The sequence below is a fragment of the Mchenga conophoros genome, linkage group LG15, assembly GCF_057382185.1.
Source record: "Mchenga conophoros isolate Kocher_MC1m ecotype Shallow Benthic linkage group LG15, M_conophoros_male_GT1.1, whole genome shotgun sequence".
NCBI lineage: Eukaryota > Metazoa > Chordata > Actinopteri > Cichliformes > Cichlidae > Mchenga > Mchenga conophoros.
Genome location: NC_140540.1, coordinates 7,048,352 through 7,071,390, shown reverse-complemented (window position 1 = coordinate 7,071,390; position 23,039 = coordinate 7,048,352). Strand labels below are relative to the sequence as shown.

The window sequence follows — 23,039 nt, the reverse complement described above, 5'->3', positions numbered from 1 at the left end:
TCTGTTCTTCCCCTCCTGCCCCAACTCATCTCTCTCTCTGCCCTCTCTACATCTATTCATTCATCCAAATCTCAATCCCTCCATCCCAATATCGATCCATGCACACAAACATTCATCTATCCACTATGAATATATCTATCCAACCATCCTTCCTTCCTGCTCTCCCTCCTTCCTCCCTTGGCTCCTTATCCCAGTCGAAAGGCTTCTACAGCAAGACTTAACACGCTCCACTACCTCCCCGTCCCTGCATGTGAACACACACACACACACACACACACACAAAGGCAGTCCCTACAGGATGCAGACTCAAAGACACACAGACATCGTTTTCACAGCTCCCTGAGCAACTCAAATGGCCCGGGAGACTCTGCAGAGCAGCAACAGAGAGAATAAAAGAGAGAGTGAGCTTGAGAGAAAGATTGAGAGACGCAGAGAGAAAAATTACAAGACAACAAGGCCAACAATGACACAGAGAAAGAAAAGAGTGAAACAGCATAAGAAACCAGAGGAAAGACAAATGGTGAATATGATAAAAGAAGACGTAGCAGAGGTTTAGCTGCAGCCGATAAGATAAAGCTTTCAGGCAATATAACAAGATGTTTTATCAGAAGTAGGTTTGTTGCTGTTGAAAGGATGGTTACATTGTTGGTAGAAAGAGAATTCGCTTCTGTAGAAAGAAGAAAACAGCTAAATTGAATTTTCATCACTTCCTTCTTGTAACTGATTTTTTACCTTTTTTCATCTAAATATTGAGCGCTGATAACTCTAGTTTCTTCTGTGCAGAGCAACTTCGCCCAAAATCCATTAGACTCGACCAAATACCAATGTCACTCCGAAAATATGGTTGTTTTCTCTCCAAATAGCAGTTCTTAATCTGACACCGGTCGTATCTCCACATTATAATTATGTGAAATGAAGCTGGAAGCATTGCTCTGCAGCCGCTCGCCATTATAATTCAAGCACTCCTTTGATGTAATAAGATCAAAACGACTGCGCAGGCGGAATATCAGGATTCACGGTAACAACAATAGCAACAACTACATCAACAGGATATGAGTTCTCTGAGAACAATGGGGAGCGTTTCACCTTGAGGGGTAAATAACGATCCCGGAGCAGCAACGAGCAGAAAGTCAGCAGCACAACAATTTGGAGCGCTTTAAAATGAAGCACAGAGAAGCAAGTGTCTGTGGCGGCCTGTCTGTCTGCCTGAGTGTAAATATTGAGGCTGCAGTATCTGACCAAACACCATCTCGGCTCATCCGTCAGCGGTGGTCGTGCACAAGGTCAGCTTCCAGCGCCGTCGATACGGATCTTGGCAGCTCAGCAGGCCTGTGATATCTGTGATATCGCTCGCTCAAATCCAGTACATGACCTTTGTTGCCTGTCGTCGCCTCACTTTCCTCTTGCTCGCCACTGCTTAGTGTCGATATGAAACCGGCGGCAATTTTCAAAGATAGGGTCAGGACTCAGGAGTATGATGCAGGGAGATTGAAATTGGCCACCAGATTGCTCTGAAGAAACAACAGCAATCCAATATAACTGGCTGCAGTGGCCTTCATGGTGTTTTCCACAGCTGCAATTTAAGATGAAAGGTTTGGACAATTACTTTGAAAATCTAGATCTATAAGTGCACTCGCTAATGTTCTGCATTAAAGGAAGCTTTCAAGGATTCTAAACATTATTCACCATTTGTTGTTTTTCCTCATGCGCTAAAGGAACTAATTTGTTTGCCGAGGAGTGATGTGAATAAATATCATTGCAGACTAGTTTCGTGCTCAGCTAGGACTGCTCAATTAATCGAATTTTAATCACGATTACGATCTGGGCTTTCAACGATCATTAAAAATAACTGAGCCGATTATTAGCCCCTCCCTCATTTATCCGCGACACCTTAAAGGCCGGTCCGTGAAAATATTGTCGGGCATAAACCGGTCCGTGGCGCAAAAAAGGTTGGAGACCGCTGATTAAGAGGACCCGAGGGAAGCTCGGAAAGCTAAGCAGAAGTTATTTGGAGAGGAGAGTGACTGCCGTTGGTTGAAAAGAGAGGTAAAAAAAAAAAAAAAACTTCAGTGGTGTTGCACACTATTTTATATTATTTTTTAAAGTCATTGTTAACCCTTTAAATCCGGTCAGAGCAGCACGCTCCGTTTTGTGTAACTACTTTTAAATCCCTGTAGAATCTGAACCACGTAAGCTAGCGCAATAATTTGTTTTGCATATGAAACCGGAGGAGTTGTACTTACATCTGATGCCATCAGCTTGTCCTCGGTCACGGTTTCCTTCCACATAAAGCTTTGCAAAAATTGCATAAAAAGCGCTTGCAGGAACAAAAACATAATATTCCAGAAACACGCTTTGCCGATCCGATCAGCTGTTCATAACACTTCCCACAGTGAAACAGATGTCAGCGCGAACTGTCTCATGTCCGCCATTTCCTGGCCGAAACCGGAAGTGACGCCATTTTCGCGGAAATGTAGTTTTTTACTTGTAGACCTTAAAAACCTCTACTGGTCATGTTTGACTTTTCTGAATAGTTTCTGGGATGCTTAGAACTCGAACTGCACAGCTGGAAATAGTTTATTTTGATGCACCTGCTGTTTTCTTTGCAAATTTGCATCATAGGATTGTTTTTTTTGTTTTACCTGCAGTGTATATAAAAATTGGTGTATCTCCAAAATAAAACTATGAAGACACTCAAAATAAATTTCCTGTTGTTGTAAACTATTTTTTGCAACTTTTTTGTATTTAAAGTTTTGAAGGATAAGCCTCTTAAATTTCTCCAAGTAGAAATATATGTAAAAAAAACAAAACAAAAACGATTTTCAATTTTTTTGTAGTTTATTGCACTTTTTTGCAATTAATGTAGTTACTATGGACTTAATGCATACATATTATTAAAATATGGGCTATAACAGTTATTTAGCAACTTGAAATGCTCCCACAAATGGCACTACAACATGTAAAAAAATAATATAAGCTCTGGCGGACTTGGTTCTATAGTAGGTCTTAAAGGGTTAAATAAATATCGTCAAATAATCGCGATCTCAATTTCAGTGAAAATAATCGTGATTATCATTTTTGCCATAATCGAGCAGCCCTATGCTCAGCAGTGAGCCACTGTGAACTTTGCTGTTCCTCGCATTATCTTTGATACATTGCCTCTGTCTTTCTTGTATTGTGTATGAAATAATCACCTCTGGTTTTAAAAAGGAAAAACCTGGAATTAAAATGTATGTTTCAAGGGAAACAGTGCACACTAAGGACTTTCAGTTAGAGAGTTTCCAATCATTCTCCCCACAGACAATAATAGCTGACTCACAGATGGAGTGTTTCTTTGTCTTGGATGACTATGAAATTCTCTGGCTCAAATCATCAAGTAGAAAAGCTACATCAATTAAGCTAAATCAAGCAAGAAAAAAAAATCAATGAGGCAAACGTGTACAAAATATATATATAATTGGAGCACCAAGAGATGTACAGTTTCCAACTTTAGGTTTGTCATATTCAAGTGCCACCAAATAGCTTTTTTCCTCTCCACATGATTTTTTATTACCAAAGAACTTTGGAAAAAAGCATCTAATTCTGGCCAGTTGTGACTGGTTAATGATCAGCAGCGGCTTAGATGAACTGTTGCTAATTTTAGTTCATTAGATGTTCGGCTGGAATGAGCTAAAAATATATTATGGAATCAAGAATCCTGAGTCCAGATGAAATGTTGTGTCGAGCCTCGTAGAGGGTTGTTCAATAAAGACATCTCAATACTGCTGATGAAAACCTGTTTTTTACTGTGAGCAATTATTAATGTGTTTGAAAAAGACACCAAAAGTAAACATGAACAATACAGGATTTTTATGACCAATACCAATATTTGTCATTTAAAGGTCTGATATGCTGATATACTAGCCAATATTTTCTTTCTTTCAGACACACAAACATAAGCAGATTTCCATAAAATTTGTTATGTGCAGTGATTTACGTACTTGTTTACAGTCTACTCGAATGTGCTTGGATGGCCAAACTGCTGAAAACACATGCTTTCCCCAAAATATTAAAACTGAGGCAAGTGTGTTTCTGTGATGAGCACTGTTGATATGAAAAAAAGAAAAATAAGTGAAGAAAAGCAGCATGCTGCCACATGAACGTACACAACAAACCCACCACACAGTGGATTTCAGTTTTGGTTTGCAGCTGTGATTTCACAATATGCGTGTCAGTATCAGTAAGAATATAGAACAAACAATCCAACTGTGTAAGAGTTCAATTTAAAGCCTCCACTGAGCTGTGCAGGAATATAGATTGAGTCAGCTTTTCTAAGTCGAACAAAAAAAAAAATCACTCTTTACTGATGCCATTCTTTCACACTTTCACAGACTTTGTTATGATGACAACGTGAGTTGATACACTATCATTGTGTTGCACTCCTTTTTTAAGCCTCCAAGACATGTTGTGTTCACAACTAAGAGAAGAACCCTGCTTTTTACAATAACATTTTTTTCATATGTATATTTACAAACAGTTTTGGTCAGAAGTTTACATCCATGCATCTTGGTCATGAATGTCATGGTAATTTTAATCATTTTTTTTTTAGCTGTTCTTTTTCTTAATGTTACCACCGGTCAGGGTGGAATGATTTCACAGCATAGTGTGGGAGAAATATTTATTTATTCCCCTGCTGAATTTGTAACTCTGCTCATGTAAAAGAAATGAAAACTCTGTCATTTTATGCTAGTTTTATTTTAACAGAGAGCTTCTGGAATGGCCTTCCCAAAGCTCTGACCTCAATCCTATTGAAAAGCTGGGTCTGTGCTAGGAAACCAATCAATTTAAATGAACTCCACCAATCCTGCCAAGAAGAGTGCTCAAATATCCAGCCAGAATTGTGGCAGAAGCTTGTTGATGGCAACCAAAAATCTCTGGTTGAGGTGCAACTTTCTGAGGGACATTTAACCAAACATCAGTCACAGTGTATATATATATTAGATCCTGTATGGATTACACAAAATCCAAAATAAATTCAAACTTTTATTAATTTATTAAAGGTGTATGCTGTACATTAACCCATTTCACCATAAAAAAAGAACAGTTTAAAATAAATTGTTAAAAATTACCATGACAACAACTTTATATCTCGATATAAATCAAGCTTACTCCAGCTGTCGTAGGGTGAGAGGTGGAGTATACCATGAACAAGTCGCTAGAAATGTTTATGGCCAGTTGGTTATGAGAGTCACTTGCTTTATTAAGCAGCTAAAATCCAACATTTTCGACCGTGCTCACTGGCATAATGACTTTCACAATAAAGTAGGCTGTTGCTTTGTTTTTTGTCATAAGGCATGTTGCAGGAAAAATTGCTTGAGACTCCAACATCTTGCATTGTGCGGCTAAACAATGAGCTGTGCACTGTGTGAGAATGGCGCTGTGATCCGTGATGTCACCTGCCATTTGTGGAAACATGCTTTCGACACAGTTTGCTGCTCTGCTTCTTTATTGGACAAAGTTATTTTGCAATAATTCTGTTTATATGTTTTTGTCCAGCTCTATGACTGAGAAAGTGTTTCTTTCGATTTCTTTTAGAAACACTTTACATCAAGTGGCTATTGAACATCGGACATGACGACGACATTAAATTTCAGCATCATCAGGACTCATCACCTGAATGTTATTTAACAATAACTGGCAGGAATTTGTGCCTGTGTGATGTATTCGCAGTCTGTGGCTGCACCTTGCTCCCACAGGTCTACTAGCATTAGACTCTCATCTAAATCTGGCAATTAATACAGTCTTCGACTTTAATTTAGAAATCCAGCAAAGCCTTCTAAAGCAAGATGCTTAACATGCTAAGGCCTGTTTAAAACAGTATCTACGCATTGTTTTTGTGCTGATATTAGTGTTAGGATTTAGCTCAAAACACAGGTGTGCCTAAGTAGTACATCCTTCCAGAAGATTTAAGTATGACTACAGATACTTTCAGAGGTGTTATAGTTTCTCTGAAGCTGCTAGGGTCCACTTGTGTCCGAGTGATTCATGCTGCTCTGTTTGTATAACTGCGTAGAGTTGTCTGGGGAGACGGGCACTAAAGTACAATGCACCAACTACACAGTCGCTCTTCGAGAAGACTTCAAGTGGACTTCAAAGAAGTATAACAGGAAGGACTACGCCTCTGTGATGTCTGCAGCTGTCTGTGTCTGCAACTGTAACATACAGAGTATAATCCACACTTTCTTCTTGCTATACATGCTGAGTGAGTCTGCATCTCGTGAACTAAGTTTTAATAATGTTTAAAATATTTGCTATTCAGTAAACTAGTAGATGTAGTAGCTTTAGCTTAGAATCTAGACAGAAAGCAGGGCGACATGTTTCAACCTTTCAGAAAATATTTATCAAAAAGAAACATGTAAATAGCATTAAAAGGCTCTTTTATGTTGTCCACGAGACTTCTTCCCTTAAATCAACATAAGCAAAGAGATGAGTGGTAGACCACCACAGAGCACCCACACATTTTTCATTTGGTGTTAGTCCAAACCTTAATGAACTAAACAAATTTTGCAAAATGATGTGCTGTTTGGTGACAGCTATTTAATAGACATCTTTGGCTAATGAATGGCTCCACAAAAATTTGTCCCACATTAACAACCAAATAGAAAATTATAGTCCAGGTGCTCACCACTTGAGTAAAATTACTTTCTTTCTAATTTTCACAGCACTAAAATTCCAGAAGTTAAAATTTCACATTCATTTTGACAACTTCAGTAAAATGTAAGTATGGTGCTGCATCCATCCATTTTCTCAACTGCTTATCCAATTTAGAATTGCAGGGGGGGTGGGGCCTAGCCCAGCTGTCATAGGAGAAGAGGCAGGGTACACCCTGTGTAAGGCAGTTAGGAATGGACCCAAAGATGCAGCGTACAAAGGCAAAACTGGACATGAATGCGGCTTTATTGCTGAATTACCAAATACAATAACTAAGTTAGTCACAGGGTGCCTAATCTGCATCTACTAATAAGATTCAGACCGACAAAATAAGGGGAATGGAGGGAGGAGACAGACACAAGACTAGAAGACACAATACGAAGGTGAGAGACCAGGGACACAGAGCAAGAGCAGGGGACCAAGAGAAAACAGAGGAAGCAAACAGACACAGAAACAAGACTGGGGGAACAGACAAATAACTAACAGGAATCCAGAAACAAGAGGACAGGGAACACTTAATAATGAAATACTGAATAACAACAAATTCAAAATAATAACTAAAATAAAGATAACAAACTAGAAAAAACTTAAACATTCCCAAAACGCAAAACCCTGGGTCACAGACCAGGTACCACGATACCCTGGATATTTCACAGGGCTAACACAAAGAGACAGACAACCATTCACTCACGCTCACACCTATGGATAATTTAGAATGCATTCCTTTGTGAGTACTGAGTACCTGAGAACTCGGCAAAAACCCACCCAGGAACATGGAGAAAACTCAAAAAGGCCAGAGTCAGGCAGTGAATTTGAACCCAAAACCTTCCTGTTGTGAAGGGACTCTGTTGCTACCTGTTGTTAGCTACAGCTCAAGAATGTGGAGCTCATCAACCTCAGACTACAACTGAGTGGAGAGACAGTTGAATAGGTCAGTAAAGAATGAAGCAAAAAAAACAGATATACTATAGTACATATATACTATAGAAGTACTACACTAGTACAAAAAGTATTATTTATTACTGTATTGAAGAAGGCGGTGGTGAGCCTGCTGGAATTCTGCTGGAACTACTGCAGTGTTACAACAGGCCACCTTGCTTCCGCCTTAAAGTTGTTTCTTCATAGCTTAAGCGGTCATTTGGTGTCTAAAGGATGAGCCTTTAAAACAATTAGGCATTTGGTGGATGCAAGTAAGCACAAATGTGAAGATCAATGCTGGAAACAAAGAAAGGGAGAGGTAGATATGCTGGGTGTTAGCGTTTGGCTGTATAGGAGGCGGAGGTTCTAACTGAGTAATTAAAAATATCTGCTTGAACAGAGCTGATCCATTGTCTGACCGGAGATAATTTGTATCACACCACAGTGCAGAGTGCCCTGAAATCTGTTAGTGAGGTTGACTGTCAGTAGCAGTGTAATTATGCTGGGAGAGTTCAGTTACTGCAGATGTAAGTCTTACAGCAGAAAAATTACTTCGGCACGGTTGCAAAAAATACTCACAATATACGCACTATTTCTTAGTACTGGTTGACTGATCTATTGTTTTCCTGTCTGTACCTTCATTATACTGTCTGCACATTAATTGGACTGGGATAGCTTATATAGGTTATTATTAGGGGTGCAACGATACACAAAATTCACGGTTCGGTTCGATTCGATCAGGGTCATTCTTCACATGAAAACCAAAATAGTTCCAAACGCCACATCTGAATGAGGGTGGGGGAGGTTCAATTTGCCATGTTGCAACGAGCTTAGCTTCTGTCTTGCTAGCTTGCGCTGCGCTCAGTGGATCTGCACTGACAGTGCAGCCTAGGTGGAGTAGTCCAACGCAGATCCACTGAGCGCAAAACACAGACAGCATCGTCAGAAGAAAAGTTGATAAAATAAATAAAAAATTTTGTATTGTTCGATACATATGCGTACCGAACCGAAAGCACTGTATCGAACGGTTCAATATCGATACGAGTATTGTTGCACCCCTAGTTGTTATGTATCTGGTAATAATCTGCTAGTTCAAGTGTGTGACTTCAAGGTCAAGGTCAAGGTCAGATTTATTTATATAGCACATTTCCAACAGCCGATGCTGCACAAAGTGCTTAACAATAACAATAAAATTAAAAAATACAGTGTAATACAATAATAACAATAGAAACAATAGAATAGAAGAATTAAAACAATACTAACTAAATCAGATAAATCCAAAATGCTTGGGTCATAATGTGTTAAAAGCCAGAGCGTAAAAGTGTGTCTTTAGTAAAGATTTAAATTGCTCAAGAGTTTGAGCAGATCTAATATTAAAGGGGAGACTATTCCAAAGTCTGGGACCTGCCACAGAGAAGGATCTATCACCACGAGATTTGAGGTTAGTCCGTGGAATGGACAACAATAGTTTTGAACTAGATCTCGTGGGTTTTCCTGGAGCATAGGCAGAGAGGAGCTCTGACAAGTAGGGGGGGGCTCGGGCGTTGAGTGACTTAAAAACAAAAAGTAAGAGTTTAAATTGGATCCTGTAAGGGACAGGGAGCCAGTGTAAAGAGGCTAAAATTGGGGTTATATGCTTGTGGGACTTCAAACAATGCACTCAATCAGACTTTGCATACACAACATGGAACTGACCACTCAGTAGATTAGAAAGAGCAAAAACCTATTGACATACTCGATACCCTATCAAAAGAGTTTAGAAATATGTCACTCTTTGTTAATTCAGTTCAATTCAATTTTATTTTTCATTATATTGTGCCAAATAACAACAACAGTCTCCTCAAGGCACCTCATATTAAAAGGTAAAGACCCTGCAATAATACAGAGAAAACCCCAACAATCACACAATCCCCTATGAGCAAGGACTTGGCAAGAGTGGGAAGGAAAAACTCCCTCATAATAGGAAGAAACCTCCAGGGGGGCGACAGCCATCTGCTGTTGCCACTCGGGGAATGAGGGGAGGAAGACAGGACAAAAGACACACTGTGGAAAAGAGCCAAGCCAGAAATACTAATGAATAATTATTAAATGTAGAGTGATGTGAAAGGAGGTACACCCTGTGTCATGATGCTGTGTAAGGAGTGAGTGGAGATGAAACCCTTAGTGCATCATGGGAAGCCACTATCAGCCTAGGCCTATTGCAGCATAACTAAGGTAAGGTTCAGGGTCACCTGATTCAGACCTAACTGTCAGTTTTATCAAAAAGTAAAGTTTTAAGCCTAAAACGTAACCTTTTGCACACAGCATACCTTCACAGAAAATCACAGAACAGAAAATCACAGAATATGACACTATCATTCATGAATGTATGAGCAATACAGATGCAGCTTGGATTGATCTACAAAGACTGAGATTCAGTGTGGGACTGATTTGGCACACTGAAACTACCTCATCAGATCAGTGAGTGAAGACTTACTTTGTGTTCAGACTATTGAAATACAGTGAATGAGCTGTCAGTCAAGTCCCTGGCCAAGGTGTGATGGCCGCATTCTTGCAAGCAGAGCCAGACAGCGAGAGGAGGTGGAGATAAAGAAATGAAATGGCCAGAAAGACATACACACAGAGGGTGGGCATATATAAAAAGATGGAGACCTGGGGCAAGGGAGACTGACAAATTAGAGAGTGTGAAAAAGAAAGAGCGACAGAAAATCTATAGACTCAGAGCTGAGATTGTGTGTGGCCTTTGTTGAAAGCAGTGTTGTACATAAAGGATAGGAAAGCCTTTTTATCTCGCTGAGTTGCTGCGATGAGGAAGGAGGTCTGAAGATTGTTTGTTGCCAAAGAGCAGAGCTCTGTTCACTTTGAAAACTCAACCCATTCTAAAAGTGGATTTTCTTTAAAATGCTGAAAAAAACCAACAGCGGGAGATGGTGCACACTACAAAATAGTTGCAACTAAAGATCACTAATAAAAAAAATGGGATATACGATACAATCAAACTGAGTGGGAGAACATTTTTGCCAAATTGCAATGCTGAATTGATATTGACTGTTTATATCAATCTACAAACCAGTTCTGCTGAAGTTATTAAGCCAGCTTCAAGATAAAATGAGTTCTATTAAACTCCCAAAACATCTTGGTTAAGTACTAGTTTCTGAGTTTTGATGGTTACAAAGTCTTTTTTTTTTTTCAAACATGTGGTGCACATGCTGAGATACCATTTCTGCATCCATTTTGCAGCTTCTAAAAGGTAAATTATTCAGTATGTCCCTCAGTGGTGGAAATGTCACATGATCGTACTGTCACAGTAAGATAAACACTGCCTCTGATAGCCTACAGTCATTCTCTGCATAACCTCATTCCATATAAAACTGTAGTTGCAAAATTACACAAAAATACATGTGTGTCTGGTCAAATGTTTTAAAAAAAAACTTCAAATGAAATGGGTGTTGTTGGCAGCAAGCTAAAATGGGTATTTCATGCATCATATGACTTTTCTTCCACAGAAAATGATCCCTATGAGCGCCACCCACTCCAGAGATGTTATCAAAATCAAATGGTGATTAAAAATGAAAAAGATGATAAAAAATATACCAGTACTACAATAACTACTGTAAAAAAGACAAGAAATGAATGCTGCAGCAAACCCTAATCTGGTGCTGTAGCACACAGAGCGACATCAACTTTCAACAATCAACATTTTAATTCCAATTAAATATTTTATGTCTGATGTCTTGCTCTTTGTTGCTGTTTAATTCTAAGGTGCTGGGACGCACAGCTCAGCTTTGAAAGCGCTGAACGCTTACTGTCCCACAGCCTCATAAAGGAGACATGAAAATAACTTTAGTTTGCCAGGAGATCAAAGTCAAATATTCTTGGTATGTGCCTTAGTATCTGCAATTCCAGTCGTGTAAAAGAGATTTTTTTTTAAGAAAAAGCACTTACCTCAGTTTCTGGGAAAATTTATTTTAGGTTAATGTTCTCCTGTTGTGACAGTCTGAGAGATCAATTACATTTCTCTGGATTACCAGTTATTATCTCACTATAATTGTGCACTACACTGAATTACAAGCCCATCATTTTACTCCATTACCTCAATTCAATTAACGTACACATCAACAACATAATTACCGTTCCATCAACATTAACACCCACCGGCCGACTTCAAAAGCTCGACTGAACCAGCCAATGGTGGGAGGCCACGGTTGCAGTCCTGTTACCCGTCACGCCCTTAGATAATTTAGTCATCACTTCTGTGGCAGCAGCTGATGGTTGCTGTGGGCTGTTATAGCAACATAGACCTGAACCATCGCCACAGGCAGTGAGTCACCAGTGGCATGGCATGTATCTGTGTGTTTATGTTTGTGTGTGTGTGTACTCTATGGCTGTTTTGTTCAATTCAGCTGTATGATCTTCCTCTTATAACACAGCTTGCTCACAGCACCATGAAACTTTATGCATGTAATACAACATGACAACGCTGTTGCTATGGGCTCATTAGGACGCCACTTTTATAGTCAACAAGACTTTATTTTGAGAAAGTCTCTCATTTGCTCATTTTTTTAGTCACTAGAGACGACAAAACCACTTTTGTCTTTAGAATAAATCTGCACTCAACAGCCACATTATTAGATACACGTGTTCAGCTACTTGGTAATGCAAATATACAATTAGCCAGTCATTTGGCACCAACTCTAGGCATTTAGGCATGTGGACACGTTGAAGAGGACCTGCTGAAGTTCAACTCGAATAGGGAAGAAAGGTGATTGAAGTGATTTGTTGGTGCCAGACGGGCTACTCTATTTCAGAAACCGCCGCTCTGCTGGGATTTCTCATATAACCGTCTCTAGGGTTTACAGAAAATTGTCCAAAAAAGAGGAAATATCCAATGAGTGTCAGTTGACTGGGAGGAAAAAAATGACTTGCCTTCAGAAGAGAATGGCCAGACTGTTTCGCTCTGACAGTAAGGGTACAGTAATTGAAATAACTACTTGTTACAACCAAGGTATGCTGAAGAGCATCTCTAAATGTGCACGATACATTGAATCTTGAAATAGCTGGCCACAGAAGCAGAAGACCACACCTGCGGCCACTCCTGACAGCTAAGAACAGGAAATCGAGGCTACACCATATTTGAATTGGACATTAAAAGACTGGAAAAATGCTGCCTGGTTTGATGAATCTTTGTTTCTTCTATAATACTCAGATGGTGGGGTCAGAATTTGGTGTAAACAACACAACAGCATTGATTCTCCCTGTCTTCTACTGACAGTTCAGCTTGGTGATGGTGGTGTACGGATGGTGGGAGGGGGGGGGGGGGGGGGCAGCCAAATCAAGGGATATGAAGCCATCACCTTGGACGTAATTACATTTTACGTTTTTTTTCTTTAGAGGTTGCTTGATTCACTGAGAATATAACCATTTATTCAATCCCCCAAAGTCAATAGTCCCTTTAGCTTTACTTACTAAGTGTGGCTGTGAGGAAAAGAAAGAAAAAGATTTAGACTGGCACCGAGCGCTATCAGAAAAGCAGCACACTTTTTTCTTTGAACTAACTGCTGACATTAAATTACACATTACTAATAAAAGCAAGACCAATGAAAACAATCAGGCAAATATATACATTTGGCTGATAGAATCAATTAAACTCTGCACGCTTTGACGTCAGCTGTGAAGTAGACATATCTCCAACCTGGATCATTGATCTCTGCTCAGGTGTGGCGACATCAGCTTTTAGCAATTAACCTAGCTAATGAAGCAGGGGGAAAAACTGCTGCTAGGAGTTACATAAGACATCAGTTCCCCTGCATAAGACACACTGACCAGTCAACCCGATATTGCACCAAAACTTGCAACAGACATGCCGGTCCACTGTTTTTTTTTTACACTTTGGAGAGGCAAAGCGTGAAAAAGACATGGTGGAGCGCTGTGTCTATTACATGTTTTGCCGTGATACTGGGTTGGACCAGTGCTGCTTCCTACTCTACAAGCTCCCCAATTAGGCGGAGGCTCACTTAGCAAAAACAATTACTTCTAACAGGGGGGCGTCTGAGGCAGGGTAAGAGGCTGTCTTTAATCTGTGGTCAATGTGGTTAACTCACAGCAGAGAGGACTGAGAGCAGCGTGCCTTCTGGTGAGGGAACCGCAGGAATGAAATATCTTCACATGTATGTCTTTGAAGAGTGGAAATGAGCACTTTTTGTGATGCTTCACGAGCCCTCTGCTCCAATAGCTGCAGATGCTAACCGTGCATGGCCAAGCTGAAACATACAGTAGTGTTAGACCTCCAGCTCATCAGCTGGGTTAGCTATTACAACGGTTAACAGAGCAAAACATGTTGTTGACTATGGCATAGCATTAGTTCCACCACATTAGATACAATGACTATCTCTGTGACAGCATCTCATTCACAAGCACTCTCTCTCTCTCTCTCTCTCTCACACACACACAGAGTCACTCGTGGCCTTTATTTCACACAGGGAAATACACAGCATCCCCATTTACAGCACAGCGGTGTGTTTCTTCGCGTACAGTGTGTGCACCGCATTTGGTAAACTCATCGGCATTCTGCTGCGGGCGTGTTCACTTACAGAACTGTCTTTATTTGAATGGAAACGAGCAGAGCAACGTCCTATTTCACAGCACAATAGGCCTACAAGCACACGCTCGCTCAAAGAGGGTCATGCACATAATATCTTTATGGTAAATTGGATAGGTTTTTTTTCTCTATATTTTCCTTTTGTATTGAAAACAGAGTGCTTCGTGCTGCCGCTAACAGCTTCCTATTCATCATCACAATAGCTTTTTACTTTTGCACACAGTCACTGTACATGACTGCAAAGGCTGCAACAGCCAAAGCGTTTCACCTCATGTTTATGCATTTCTGTTCACATGCGTGTTCACTGTCCCATTCTATATCATAGCCTGTCTTTGGCTACCATACACGCGGCAGACAAAAGCTCCACAGCGAGATCCTCTAACAGCAACATTTCATAAATCTTTAGAAAATGCAGGATTTATTCTGTGATGAGTGGTACCGCTTTGCCTAAAGGGAATGATTTCCTTTATTTCCCCGGGTTAGCGTCTGGAGAATCTTTGCCTGGAATTATTGCTCTGCTGTGGCTGTTAGTCTTATAGCTACTATGTACAGTAGCAATAATAATCCTTTAGTATAAAATGTAGCTAGAATGAGCAGCTTAAATATAACAGTATTAGAAAGAAAAGTAAAGGCATCTACTTTCCCACAACTGGGGATCAATTAAAGGCATGCTCTCAGCTTAAAAAGTCTGTTTGAGGACTTAAAAGGGAGCCATTAGAAACAGCGTTTCTTTTTGTCTTATTCTTAAAGGAACATTTTTTAATTACAATCTCCAAAACTGAACTTTCACCACCAAGCAGCAGCATTTTAACAAGCAAGTGTTTAAATGTTTTAGATGTGTCCTGCTGTCCTTTTTGGAACTGTTTCTATACAAACAGTGCCGTCTTTGCCTCCTCCAGCCGATCTTCACGCACAGTCATCCATGCAGCCCCTTCAAGTAGTTAACGTTCATAAGAGTGAACAACATTTTAGGAGGAATTTCAGAGGTCAGTAAAGCTCCCGTTTTACAGCACTGAATTATTAAACAAGTATTGTGAATGTTAACCTAGCCAGTACACATGTTGGTGCTACCTGTTTAACTGTTAGCAATTGCCCAATGGCCACATTATGCATCTGAAACCATTAATGCAGCAGCTTGTGGACTGTAGCCAGATAAAAGATGAATATTTCTTGCAGCAGAACGAATACCACACTTCATCCAAAGTTTATCTTTAAATTTTCTTTAATGCTCTTCTTCTACAACAATTAAGTTACTTACATATGGTAGGTATTATGCTGTTGGTTGTACCCTAGGTTTATTATGAGTAATACATATATAAAATACATTTTAACTTCATGGTCTGTAGTGAAATTGTCTAAATAATTTATAAAATAAGTAAAATCTCTAAAATTAATCCTAAATACTTATGTTGTTAAATCAAATTTATAATTGGGGAAATTAGTTGAAAATTAACAAGTTAACTTTTTCAAGATTTTGATCGAGTCTTCACTTCTACAGTTGCACTACTGGGTCAAAACATTGCCTTTGGTTTCAAAAGTGGCATCAAGTATCAAGTATTGTCTTGGGCATCGGTATTGATATTGAAATTCTATTATCGAGTCAACCCTAGTACAAATTGGTATTGGAACGTACAGCCAGGTCCTACTAGAAATTCCTGATTATCTCTTCACCACAACACAGCACTCAGTCACTTACAACATAAAGTTTGTTCACGTTCTTAATGCCCTTCCTGACACCAGCCCTCGGTGGTCTGGAAGGGCATCCAATGTAAAAATCTGCCAAATCAAAGCTGCACAGCTACCTGTTGTGGCGACCCTTTGTGAATAAAGGGAGGAACCAGAAGTAGGATTTAACTGTTTCGCTTGGAAATTCACAATAAATACCTTTAAGCTGCCAAGAGTAACACAGATGCCGTAGGTACAAGAGATGCTTGCAATAACACCAAGTGGAAAAATGTTTACATATCGCTCAACTTTATTGAAAGAGATGCGATGCAAACAGTGGAACGGCCTTACTGAAGAAACAACAGCCTATATTTATATTTCCTATAGTATCCTCCTAACTAAGGTTGGGCAAATAGACTGTATTCTTGTACACACACACACACACACACACACACACACACACACACACACACACACACACACAGATATAAAACTACAAAATGATAAAAGACAAAATAAAATGCAAAAGCTGGGTTTCCACAGGTAGTTTACAGGAGATTTATGTGTAGTGACTTTATATAGTGGTATACAGAAACCAAGGTGGCAACAAGCTTGTCACAAACTAACCAAAACAAGGCTAAAAAAGCCTGAAAATCTAATCAAATTTAATTTAAAAAAACAAAACAAAAAACGTTAACTGAATTCCAACAATGTTTATTCACATGCTACCTAAAAAAATGTTATCCACTTTGCCTCTTTAATAAGAAATGTCATGATCTACCAGCAGGTCATCCACATTAAACCATTTGGCAGCTCTTGCTGCTTCATTACATCGTTCTGCTCCTGGGAAAAAATTTCCTCATATTATGCAGAAGCTACAAGACAGAACTAATAAAACTGTTTGTGCTGCTCCTCACACTTCCTCACATGTATGCACACATACACACCTACAGACCATCCCTCCTCCCAGTTGTCTTGCCTGGCACCAGTTTCCACTGACACAGATGGTGTAAAAGAGAGATACACCGGGAGACAGACAGACACAGAATGGCAGCGTCTGATGCTGCAACCTTATAATGGGTCTTTACCTTCTTTGCTTTACATGTACCTGCTTCATATATCTATCCATCTGCCATCCACCCATACCTCGTTTCTCTACAGTGCCTCAATCTATCACTCTCCACCTCCATCAATCCCTCTATATGGACTCTTAGTACAGCCCCAGAGCTCCAGGCAACAGTATTCATCTATTCAGTCCTCATATTCGTCATTCAACATCATTCCTTGTATCATGACCTTTTATTAACTTCTGAAATGTGACCTTTGAGTAATCCATCTCTCCCTCTCTCCAGCCACCCACCTCTCCTCCTGCTCCACCTCCAGATAAAGATGCCTTTTTTTCTTCTTTCCCATCAGAACCTGTCTGTTTGTGGAGCTTTTCAAAGATTTAACCCAGACTTTCCTCCCCTTACAGGATCAATAGTAATGTAAACACTCACCAGCTGCATGCCACAGATGAAGGCCAAGGTGCACCTGCCACTGCAGCACCCCATGATGTCCTCCTGGCTCTCTCTGGAGGTCCACGTGGAGCAGAAACTCCCCAAGATCTCTCCTTCAAAATCCAAAAGCTCCCAAAGGGCCGTCTGGCTGGCCTCCAGCCCAGGTAGAAGCACTCCCTTCTCGGGCTCAGAGGACAGGGTACCAGCTCCCCCCTTGTACTCTCTGGAGCTGAAGGGAATGAAAGGCAACTACTTAAGCCCGTAACAGTACGTCCTTTGGGGAGGGGGATGATTCAAGTCCACAGAGCTGGATATGTAGATAAACCCTCTCCAAGCCTCAGCAACTGAGGGCACTTTAGTAGCCTGCTAAATCAGCTGCATTTCAATACATGTGACACAAACGAAGTCAGATCCAGCTCCTTCATTCATTCATCCAGCAGAGGTTACAGCGACTTTCCAGTGATTTCTACACAGTTTGCACTTGTCCAGACATCACCTGCGATCACCTCGATTAGTCGCATCATCATCACCATCATCATCACAACGCTGAGCACACTGGAAGTGACACAGTCCAGCACACCAGCAGCAGCCACTTAAAGACACTGAAGGGCTGGGGGGGGAAGAGAGACGGTGAGATTAGATGGATGTATTCCCCTCCAGATTAAATCCCTCGTTTAGTAATCCGATTAAGAGCCACTTGCATTCGTGTGAGTGAAACAGCCTAATTTGTTGTAGGGTGGAGAAAACAAGCGAAAGTGGTCCCTGCCTCTTTTCACACAGGCGAGCTCCTCTCCTCTCAGGGGAAGTAACGGACATGTAGCGGCAACATCCTTCACCAAAAACCGCGTTTTATTTATTTATATATTTATTTCAAATCTCCAACACGTAGGTCCCAAACCTGTCTTATATCTTCCGATAGCTGTGGTGTTTTATCCAGTGAGAAAACGGTCATTGATAAAAATGTTGTGAGGTGTCAACAGCCGCTGGAAGCTGATTTCGGGGGGCGCTTTTTGGCTAATGAGTCCTCCTCCTCCTTCGGTTCATCTCCCCATCAGATCCATGGCACAACTGCTGTCTTGTCAAGCCCGTCAGCCGGTGGTTGTTTCAGTCGGTGCTGTCTCCGTTACTGCCAACGCGTTTATACAATGTTTTTTTTAAAAAACAAAAACAAAAACAAGAAAACAGAAGAGCATGTCCAAATTTCATACACAGAGGGAAGGGGTAAATTTTCAGGTCGAGGTAAGTCTCCAAACGTAAAGCATAGTGTGTGGTGTGAGCGGGAAAAAAACGGCTAAGTTTAGTTGGTCGTCTCGGGGTTGTCTTCAAGGAGTGAACAGGGGAGACAATGAGAACCGGGATGGACCAACGGACCGAGAGAGACAGCCGAGAGAGGAGCGTCTCCCGCCTGCCATCTGTCAAGTCAAATACCTCGGTACAGTGGTGCTGTTCCGGTGGGGATTTTCAAAATAAAAGCGAACAGGATTGGAAAAACTTTCACTTGCCATTAATTAAGTACACGTAGTTATTACCAGGTTGGCCTCTCTCTTGCTTTTAGTACTACCTTAATTCTCCACAGATTCAAAAAGGTGCTGAAAACGTTCATCAGATTGGGTCTGGATTGACATGATAGCATCACAGACCTGCTGCACATCCATGACTTGAAGCTGCAGTTTGAAATGATTTGAGCTTAGTGGCATGATGATTTGTCCTGTTGGAAGCAGCCATCAAGAGATGGGTGCACTGTGGTCATAAAGGGATGGGCCTGGTCGGAGACAAATACTTACTTACATGGTCAGTTAATTTAAGTTACTTTAAATCATCTTTCTAATAACTGCCGCAATGATCAAAAAAGCAAAAGCACAGTTTAAATGCAAACAGCATAGCAAATATCAGACTACACTGGTAACAGTTTAAGTGTAGCAAACAGCGCAAAGCAAACAGTATCTTAGTGTGTGCTAAGTGATGTAAGGGTGCAGGGTTCAGTTTAAACTGTTTACTGTCTGTCCTTCACATTACCTATTCCCAACCTTTAACCTGCATACTCAGCAGTTTACAGAGTGCATCACAGTTACACTAGACATGAAAGACATTTCAATTCCTTTAATTTTAAATATGTTTATATTGTCTATCCTGTAAAATAGTCAGATGTCTATTCATATTAATGTACAGAATTCACCTGCTTGCTGCTACTACTGCACATTCACCCAATGTGTGTGTATATATATATATATATATATATATATATATATATATATATATATATATATATATATATATATATATATATATATATATATATATATATATATATATATATATATGTTCTTCCTCTACACCCCCCCCCCAATTTTTTTGCACATGTCGAGGAGCGTGTCAGGCTACATTTCACTGTGTGTTATACTTGTATAACTATGCATGTGACAAATAAAGAACCTTGAACCTTGAACCTGAAAGTGTTTTTACTATAAAGCAGGTGGAGTACCACGCTGCTATCAGGGCTAATAGCACTTTATAATATTCTCGCGACTAAGGGTGTAATTCCCCAAGAATTAACTGGAAATTTTATGTATTTTCTGATGTAATTATATTTACCTGCAAATACTTACCAGTATATACACTAAAATAAGTAGGTAACGTATCAAGTATTTCCAAGAAAGAGCAAATAATACTGCAAGTAATTTCAAAAATGGTAAATGGTAAATAACATCTGGCTAATTTAGTATAAAAACAAATTTTCCCATCTTGTATTGTAAATATGCTGTATTATGAAGTGGCTTCACTTTGCTTTTATTTGCATATTTATTGTACATCATACTGATGTGCATCATGGATGTTGCACTATTCAACTGACCTTTTATATCACATATAAAATGTTGTAAGGACTGATCTTCCTTTCCTCCTTATAAGGATATAAAAAATTAACACCAGCATGCATTGGGCATAGGTATAGGACCATTTGATCTTATAAAGACAGATCCAAGTGAGATTTGATTTTCTTCTTTCACAACAGTTCAACAGCTGTGGGAAAAAGAAAACAAAAAAATAAACAAAACAAAAAAAAAGTCCCTTAAAATGCAATGTATTAATTATTACCCCCCCCCCCCCCCCATTCTATTGAATATACTGCTAAGTATTTGTAGGTAAATTAAAAAAAAAATGGGATAGTTTGTGCAGTGACCTGCAAGAACTTTTTTCAGCAATTTTACACATTCATCATGTAGAAAAGCTGAGATATGCTGTTGAAGCTGCACTTCTTTACCCTACATTAAGGTACCTTATTAAATGTGCAGTTAAACGCCTTTACGCTGACAGAAAGTGGAGTTTCACTCGTCTTGCATGCTTAAGATCAAAGGGGGCTGCGTGTGACCTTCTTTTTAAAATGACTTTGACTTCCCTGCCCTACGATAACAGGGATGATACATTATAATACAGTACCTGTGATAGTGTCGACATTAACTACTTTTAATCAGCTTCAGTCAGTCCAAAATTTAAAACCAGTATAGTGTTTACAGTGGCATGTTTTTAAGCACACAATGCGTACTGTATGCGGAAGGTCTCTTCCGCGTACAGTACGCATTATAATAATAATTATTATTTTATAATAATAAAATATTTTTATATTTTAAAAGTTGAAATCATTCAAGCAAATTTTGCTTAGTACAACAAATTTCAGTGCATTAGGTGTTCCCGTTTTTAAACATTGGTTTTATTTATTGGACTTTTATTTTGAAGGCAGCCTAAGCCATCCTGCCGCCGTGCTGTATCTGAGCCCGGCGGACTTGATGAGGCTGATGTTCTGCTCGGCAGGGGAGCGGCGCGGTTCTTTCACTCCCTGAAACACAAACATGTAGAGAGAGACGTAGCCCTGGTCGGTGTGCAGCTGCTCATGAGCATGGCCTTTAACCATCATCGTGAATCTCTCTCTCTCTCAGTCGGCTGTCCTCTCTGAGCTGTCAAGATAATCATTTTATCCTCATTTTTCATTCACTTAATTGAAGTCTGAATGGTTTTCTGATAACCTGCTATTAAGTCTAAACATTTTAAAGAGGAGGGGGAAATGGTGTAGCTTATTAAAATAACTCGCAAATATCTATAAATTGTTGGAAAGAGCCTTGGGTGAACACTTTGGAGGGTTATTGTCTAATTTATAAATGACACTTAGTTTCTGCTCAGCGGCTCTGTGTTGTTTTCACAGTGCCTGTGCAATCCAGCAGAAGCTTTCCAGCTACCAACTGCAGCCAAATGAAGCTTCAAGAAGCTCCTCGAAATAAGCAGTTTGTTCCTAATTAAAGACTTATAGAATCTGTGTGTGTACATGTGTGTGTGTGCGTGTGTTGTGGGGTCGCTTGTGCCACGCCTATAAAATGGCCAGCAGTTTAAGCGGACACAGAGGTGGAGAGGCTATCACTCCTTTTGCTAGACAACATAATGGCCCGCTTTCCCCTCACCATCAATCTCTGTCACAGTCTGCCCCTCCCACACGCACCCAAAACAACACACACATCCAGGTACACACCAAGCATGCACAAACAAATGCAAACACACACTCGTTCCAGCCACACGCAGTGGGACAGGAGTTTAATTATGCCTCTAATCTTGAGTGACAGTAGCATGTATAATGGCTGACTCCCTGGGGCCATGTGTCGAGGCATCCACCCATTCATCCACCCAGCCCTCCTTCTATTTATCATTTACTTACTTAGTCATCCATCACTCCATCCACCAATATTTCCACTCAGGTTCTCGCTTATAGTCAGCCTCCTTTTTCTTAACCACTCCCAGCTCCTTCTCAACCTTTCCTTGTGCCTTTTCTGAGGCCTTTGTAGAAGTCAGCTTTCCTAATTCTCCCTGTCACACATCATCTGCTCTTTAGAAAAGCCTTCTGGACGGGGTCAGTTGGGCCTGTACCCACAGAGGCTCTGACCACTGAAAGCGAGGCCCCGTGTGGTTCAGGGGTGAGTAAATAACAAATCTCCCCTGCGCGTGTGTACACATCTTATATGTGATTTTAGCAGATATGGGAGGTAAGAGTAAAGTCTGAAATGAGGAGCTGTGAAATAGTTAATCCAGAGGTAAATTACAAATTCATCAGCAAGCGATTATTTGCAGAAACTGTGGAAAAACAGGAAGAAAACCCCCCCCAACAGATTCCAGCTCATTAAATGTGAATATTTTCTGGTGTTCTTTGTTGTCTCTGATTGGAAATGGGATATCTTGGGGTTTTAAACCTCCAAACAAAACAAGAGGCATCATTTGATTAAGCAAAAAATAATCTGAAGATTAAACCTTAATGAAGAAAAACAAAATCATCAGACTTTAACTACGGGAAAAGGCCAATTTTGCTGTGAAAAAGTCTGCATGACTTTTTTCCTCAAAACTGAAAAGCAAGAACAATTGTGAGTTGAATTTAATTTTATGGTTTGGTAAACGAAATATTGCAAGGATATCTTGCCCATGTTGGCAGAAAGATTTCATTTGTTTTTCAAGATTTCTTGCTGTTTCAGAGAGGGTAATCAATCGTATGGAAAATAAAATTCATTGGACTGTGTGGTGTTTACCCACTGATCAGGTTCCAGCTTTCCTTCCATCAGTCTATCTGGATTCAGTGAAATAGTGGGTTTAAACTTCAAAAGAAACCACACACACAAAAAGAAGGAAATCAAGAAGAA

General features: G+C 40.0%; 1 protein-coding gene across 3 annotated transcripts in view; it reads right to left on the bottom strand.

The window, feature by feature from the left end:
- nkain2 (sodium/potassium transporting ATPase interacting 2) overlaps positions 1 to 18,819 on the bottom strand; it is a 109,322-nt gene extending 90,503 nt beyond the window's left edge. For 2 of the 3 annotated variants that reach the window (XR_014888458.1, XM_085245795.1), the window contains exon 1: positions 17,371 to 18,815. Coding sequence is in view for 2 of the 3 variants with exons in the window: in XM_085245795.1 (XP_085101921.1) it covers positions 17,371 to 17,424 (54 nt within the window). In the remaining variant the exon portion in view is untranslated. Of the gene's footprint in view, positions 1 to 17,370 lie in introns of all 3 variants that reach the window. The other variant, XM_085245797.1, reaches the window with a different exon arrangement.
- Between the last annotated feature and the right edge of the window lie 4,220 nt (positions 18,820 to 23,039).